Source organism: Xylocopa sonorina, chromosome 17 (genome assembly GCF_050948175.1).
Source record: "Xylocopa sonorina isolate GNS202 chromosome 17, iyXylSono1_principal, whole genome shotgun sequence".
Taxonomy (NCBI): domain Eukaryota; kingdom Metazoa; phylum Arthropoda; class Insecta; order Hymenoptera; family Apidae; genus Xylocopa; species Xylocopa sonorina.
Window position 1 is genome coordinate 3648945 of NC_135209.1, and position 7028 is coordinate 3655972.

The 7028-nt window shown below is 44.3% G+C and overlaps 1 protein-coding gene across 1 annotated transcript; it reads left to right on the forward strand.

The window, feature by feature from the left end:
• The first annotated feature begins 3405 nt into the window (after positions 1-3405).
• On the forward strand, positions 3406-7028 carry LOC143431279 (uncharacterized). The gene is made up of 3 exons (XM_076907874.1): positions 3406-3543; positions 5413-5956; positions 6377-7028. Exons 1-3 carry the CDS (start codon positions 3462-3464, stop codon positions 6756-6758), a joined length of 1008 nt encoding a protein of 335 aa, XP_076763989.1. The 5' UTR covers positions 3406-3461; the 3' UTR covers positions 6759-7028.

Sequence of the window (7028 nt, forward strand, 5' to 3'; positions counted from 1 at the left end):
AGAAATAATAAAATACATAAACAAGAAAAATTGAAGATAGCGAGAGTGAACAAGAAAAATAATAAAATAGTTTACAAAATTTCAAGCTATGTATATAAAGGGAAGATACCACCAAATAATATTCTTATTACATTTCATTGAGATTTCGAGTTCTTATAGTGAATGGTAATTTTTTATTTTACACGACGAGTATACACGTCGAACGCACTTAACTGGTTAATTCGACTGAATTAATTGATTCTAGGAACGTACTGCAAGAGCGTAAAGGCATTGGCAATAGTTGAATAACTGCTAAATGGCTTGGAAAAAAAGCGTAAGCTTTCGTTCTCCGTCACGTGATCGACGTAATATATGAACACGCGTGGCTAGAACAACTGGAAGTTTGATTATTTGTCAGACACCAGCCACTGTTGCAACCGTTGTCCAATCAATGGCCGGCTCGACGATGAACGCATTCGAATCTGGGCCAACTATTCATATTACCGCAACGTTGTCATAGCGGGTGCATCTCGGCAACTACCGCCGCGGCGTACCATTGGCTACGTTATTACTACACGGGCAATGGTAAATCGTCGATTTAGCAACGTTCTTTCAGCAATCAGTGAGAGCGCGCTAAATGTCGGTAATATTTCGTGAACCCCGCGGTGCACGCGTCGGTGGAAAAGGGAGTACGTGGAAAAAAAAGAAGAAACAACGATAGGGATCCATCGAACGTACGTGGCCGAGGATAGACGATCTGAACATCTATCTAGGATCGAATCGTTGAATGGAACCGCGTGCGCCACGCGATTCCCACATTCGTCCGTGTATCCGTGCTTCCATCGATGAGGAAACAGAAACGTAGGTGGCGTCTGAAAATTCGTGCTCTTCTAAACGAGGCGAAACAAAATTCGTGGTGGCTTCAACGATCTTCCTTCTGTCGTCGAGGACGAAAGCTCCATGAAATGTGGAGTGGCTACAATGATCGTCCCTGTAGGATGAAACGTGGATGAAAATTCGTGTCCCCCTAAACGAGGCGAAACAAAATTCGCGGTGGCTTCAACGATCTTCCTTCTGTCGTCGAGGATGAAAGCTCCATGAAATGTGGAGTGGCTTCGATGATCGTCCCTGTAGGATGAAACGTGGATGAAAATTCGTGTCCCCCTAAACGAGGCGAAACAAAATTCGCGGTGGCTTCGACGAATCTTCCTCCTGTTGTCAAGGATGAAATGTGGAGCCACGATGGAAATCGATCCATCATACCCCGGTTCGTTGCAATTTGCAGCGTCGAACCGGTCGAATAAATTTGCGCGTCGCGCAGATGCAATCAGCCGCTGTAGATCATCGAGACTAGGAGGATCGAGTAAGAGGGTACGAGAGACGCGGTGGTAACCGTGCGATCCGCAATAATACGTCGATTTGCTAGATTGCGCGGTGCCCCGTCCACTTCGAGGAATCGTCGAACAGTGTATCTGTATTCGATCGACGATACCGTCATTTTCGCGAACGGCTCCGTACACGTAGGCAGATCGTGTCCTCGGCCTAGAAATCATGCACGTCGCCATCCGTGCTCTGTATATCGCAACGGGTCAGAGCGAGACGTGTTCCGGACAAGTGCTTGCTTAAGTAGAAACATTAGTCGTGCTCACCCATGCAGCCATTTTGTTCTTAATCCTAATTTAGCGGGACGGTATCTTTCGGTGAGACTCAGCTGGTTGCGCAAAAAATCTGCTCGAACCGCCGCAACGACGTCGCTAGGCGATTTGCATTAATCGCTGGTTGTTATTAAACGAAACCAGGATTCGTTTTCTGCGCTCGACGATCGCGTTATAGATCGATTTATATTTGTATTCGTTTACGTTATTGTTAATGCTCATTTGTTCTACACTTTGTCATATTTTTTCGATCTTATAGTATGAATAAAGATTTCTCCAAAAATGTGCGTTTTTACTTATTTTTACAACGATTCTGATAGCACTCTGTATTATTATAATCAAGATATGAACATAATGCATTCAATGCATTATTCTGTATTGAGGATATTAATTGATGCGAATTGTTTGAATTAAATAATCCAACATAAATTCTGCATTGTAACTAACAACGATTTCTCATAATACTAAAAAACGATATTTTTTTAATTAAATAATCATAATTAATATCTCTGATATTTCCATTGAATAACATTATTTTCCTGTAATTTCGCACAATTCAATCTTAAGTTCGACGATTATATATAACGTGTGTTCAATAACAGTACCTGATTTTGATGCGCGTTATTACGAGTATTAATTAAAGTAAAACAGATAGCCTTTATGGCAATCGCGTTCTGTAACGGTCAACGCGGTATCGATTATTGCTTATTGCTCGCAATTAAAAATGCCTAAAGCGTACCATCCAGCAATGCAATCGCTTCCCTGTTCGATGGTCAAACGAGGAGGAACTCCAGAACACATTACATTCGAATCACGATCGCGTTAAACGAGTGTCTAAAAATTTACTGACAATAAGAATCAGGCTCACGCTTTGAATGCAGCGGTGCCGAAAAATTGAAACCAATGGCCTGCTTAACGGAATTTCCAATGGTACATTTTCACTCGTAAATTACAATGTGAGCAAATCTTTCGAGAAATGAATTAAACGATCCTTTTCCTAAAATTAGTCCAACAATCAGTTAGTTTATTAATTTAGTTGAAAATTACTTTTTTCTTTAATCTTATCTTTCCTTGAGGGACCAACAAGGGACGCAGCAAATAATCCACATAAACGTCTCATAAAATGGCGAGCCAAGGCGTCGCACATGCACGTCCGCGCCTCGGGTGATCGTTACCATCATCATCTCCTCGATCTTTCCTCCATCGGGTATGACATCAAGGCCGCATCTACGGCAATTTATCATAACAAGAGCGTTGAGCTCGTGACGCTGCAAGAAAGGAAGCGAACAGCGCGAGGTCGAAAGTGAAGAAAAAAAGACGAGTCGAGCCGGCTTGTTTCAAAACGGTGGAAAAGAAGTGAAAAAGAAAAAGTAGTAACAGCTTGACCAGGGTCAACCACGACGCCACGACGCATCTTGGTGTCGATCCTCTACCTAAAGTCCTCGATCCCCTCTCTGCCCTCGAGCTCCCCCCCTGTCTTTCACCCCACGCGTTCACCACGTTCACCAAGAAGTCTCACCTGGCTGGTAGCATCCTCTTGCACTCCCGCGAGGACTTTCTCCGAAAGACGGCGAACTATATAAGCGAGATCGACGATGTTTGAAGCACGTTAGACGAAATCTTACGGATACGTCGAGCAGGCCACATCAGATCCACGGCCTCCAGCACAGAGTTGACGCTTTTCTCCTCTCCTCCCTTCTTTACACGCTCCTCTTGCACGCGTGATCGTACATCGAGATATTCCACACGGGGTGGAACAGGACAGTTCGTGCATGTGAATCGGCTTCGGTTCTACGTAAAAGCTTCGTCGACCACTCGTCAGGGACCATGAGGCCCGCGAAAAGCTGGGCCCCCCTGGCAGCGACCGTACTCGTTACGGCCCTGTTCCTGAAGCCTATCTACGCAGAGGGTAAGAACATCCATGATAACCAAATATTTCCTGTATATCCGCAAAACTAAATTTTTAAGAAAGATAAATTCACGTTCCTGTATTTTTTTATTTTTTAAATAGATCTATCCAATTGGAATACAAGTAATAATTGTGAATTTAGTATTGAAAATATGAATTTTTGAATGCTTTATTTTTGTACAAAATCTTTGATTTCCTTCCTTTTTCTTTGTCAGACGAATAACAAAATATTGAATCATATTATTTCAATTAAATTTCACGGTGATAGATAACTTTCACATTGCTACATTAACGATATTATTTTACACTAAGAATAATCGCAGGAAGTCTACTTTTCTAGCTTTAGATTAATTGCACCTCGGAACGATTGTGTATAAGAAAAAGAGTGTATAACGACGGTTAAAAGCTAAATTTGCAAAGCGAAAGTGTAACACTTCGACGCGCTAAATCGTCTTTTTATTACCCCTAGCGACTACCCAACGGATAAAAGTGACCGTGGAAGCGCGTAGAAAGTTGAAGGCCGCGAAAAAAATAGAAAGTTTTGAAAAAAGAACGAAAAGAACGCGCGTGATACCACTTGGTCCGACGATAACGTTGATTAGCGCGATGCAACGGAACTATCACTTCGCACGCGCTAAACTAAATAGGTGAAAGACGAATGTACTGCTACAGATTTCTCCTGGTGGATCAACGCGTCGAGTTCGTTGGTCAATGAACATCGTGTAGGAAATTGACAAATTAGGACGTGGAAAGAGAAAAAGAAAAATCGCCGTTGCTGTTTCGAGGAACTGAAAATGAAATATTCAAACGACAAAGCGCTGTGAATTATCGATACGGTTCTTCCGCGAAATTGCATGTAGAGAATAAAGATATCGAGCTCGTACGAACATTCTGATAAAAATAATGAATGAAGCTAGCAAGCTTCTCAAATGAAATTGTCACGACCTACTTGCGATTTCGCGAGAATACGATATAACGAAGAAAAATTGGATTAACTATAATGGAGAGTAATCGCGTGAAAACTTCCGTGTTGGCTAATTAAACATACAAATTTCGTTTTGCATAAGAAATTGTACGATACGAATTATTCATTATACAAAGAGCCTTCAAAAACCTAGATTCGATATAGAATTAAAGCAAAAGCTGTTAACATTTCAGGCGAGCAACTTAACAAATTGTTTGACTTTACTCGTTTAAAGCATCTAATTTCTTAGTTTCATTAATCACCACAGATGAAGAACTTTGCATTTGAAATTAGAATACATTGAAGAAGAGTACTGAAAATTTGTTCTACTCGTACCATTTTGTGAATTTAAGTGCGTAACGAGATAACTAATTGAGCGAGCCTTGAGAACGTCGAACTATCAACAATACAAGTATACTTCCGCCAATGCTCAAGCAGGCACTGAAGACGATAAAGAACAGTTGCGAACTTAATGAAGGACAATGTGAATGGATTACGGCTCTTGACATCCGCAAATTCAAAGATAGTAATGTCTCAGTAAAGACCATCAGAAGACAGATGAGTTAAGAGATCATAGCGTGACGCAGTAAAATATAGTCGTACAGGATAAAACTGCGAAGGCAAAGTAATTTTCGGATCTCCCATACTTTCACCAACTAATGACGAGTACGAGAAAAAAAGGCAGACTATACTCATAATCTCGTTAACATTGAACTAGCATGGGAACCTAGAACTACCAGAAGTTTAATCTCCTTTTGACTGAACCAATTGACTGACTAATCTCGACAAAACCTCTATTAGAAAAGATATCGTTTAATCATACATCTCTCTTTCTACATTCTACAAAATGAATCGTAAAAGAGCAAGATAGAGCAAGAGTAGTAAAAACGCCATATAATTTACAGCCCCAGTCTCGGGTAGCTATCTGCCACCGTCAACCAGCTATGGGACACCGAACTTAGGAAGTGGAGGCGGTTTTGGCGGTGGAGGCCTGTCTTCTAGCTATGGTGCACCGAATGGTGGTGGCGGTGGTGGTGGTGGTGGAGGAGGTCGTCCTTCATCGAGCTACGGAGCACCGTCCAGCAACTATGGGGCACCTTCAAACGGAGGTGGCAGACCATCCAGCACCTATGGCGCACCTTCGAACGGAGGTGGTAGGCCATCGAGCACCTATGGAGCACCGGGTGGTGGAAGACCTTCTAGCAATTATGGGGCTCCTTCGTTAGGAGGAGGCGGTGGTAACGGATTATCTTCGAGCTATGGGGCACCATCGCGCGGCGGCGGCGGCGGTGGCGGCGGCGGTGGACTCTCTTCATCTTATGGAGCCCCAAGTTTCGGCGGCGGTAGCCTGTCCACCAGCTATGGTGCACCTACCGGAGGTGGCAACGGCGGTTCAAGACCATCTTCGACTTACGGTACACCTAGCACCGGTGGTGGCAGTTTCGGCGGGTAAAAGATCTACGATATTTTTTTTCATACACTAATAGCTTTAAGAATATTCTACACACTCGAAGAGTCCCGGCAAAAACGATTTTCTAAATCCGCCATTAGCAGACAACTAAAAAATCCTAGATAATATTAGTACAAATACGACACTTGGTATCTTATTCCTCGCAAGATACCACAGATTGGAACTACCATCGTTTTTTCTCTCGGCTCTCCATTTATAGGTACCTAATAGAGCAGTCGTGGCACTTACACACCCGAGAGCACACGTGAAATGAAACCAGCACACACACAACGTACCTTACAATTCATACTCGATTAAAAAGTTCATCCCTCCCCCTTTCTTTTATTCCAACTCAATTCACAGATACATCCGCTGAATGAATTCCGTAACCAGTTTGATATCCTAATGGTTTGTTTTAGCGGTGGATATTCCGGTGGTGGAGGTGGATACTCTGGGGGTGGTGGTGGCTACTCTGGAGGCGGCGGTGGCGGCTATTCTGGAGGAGGCGGTGGTTACTCCGGTGGCGGTGGCTACTCTGGAGGTGGGAATGGAGGATATTCCGGCGGCGGCGGCGGTAACGGCGGTTATTCCGGAGGCGGTGGTGGCTACTCGGGAGGCGGCGGTGGCTACTCAGGCGGTGGTGGCGGCTACTCAGGCGGCGGAGGTGGTTACTCTGGAGGAGGCGGAGGTGGCTACTCTGGAGGAGGCGGAGGTGGTTACTCTGGAGGCGGTGGTGGCAACGGTGGCTACTCCGGTGGCGGAGGCGGTCAGGGCTACGCTAGCAACGGAGGTTATATATAATATTAATCGCAACAAGTCTTCACCGCGCGCGACGACCTTCGACCATGTTTCACCAGCCATCAACCACCATCGAGCGAATCAAACGGATACGGACACGTCGATATCCTCCGCGGCACCAGCCACGCACGAGGGGGGCGTCAAGAACGCCACGCTTAGTAGAGCCAACGCGACGTCAGCTGACGGAAGGGAAAGGATCGAAGCGCAATCGGAGGTCATCCTCGCGAACTCGAAATCATTCCCCATACATTCAGGATCCGCATTAAGAGTTTA

Excerpts from the sequence above, each read along its gene's own strand:
- LOC143431279 (XM_076907874.1), top strand. The coding sequence starts at position 3,462 with ATGAGGCCCGCGAAAAGCTGGGCCCCCCTGGCAGCGACCGTACTCGTT. Across the intron at positions 3,544-5,412 it reads GAAGCCTATCTACGCAGAGG|CCCCAGTCTCGGGTAGCTAT; the intron begins GTAAGAACATCC and ends TATAATTTACAG. Across the intron at positions 5,957-6,376 it reads GGTGGTGGCAGTTTCGGCGG|CGGTGGATATTCCGGTGGTG; the intron begins GTAAAAGATCTA and ends GGTTTGTTTTAG.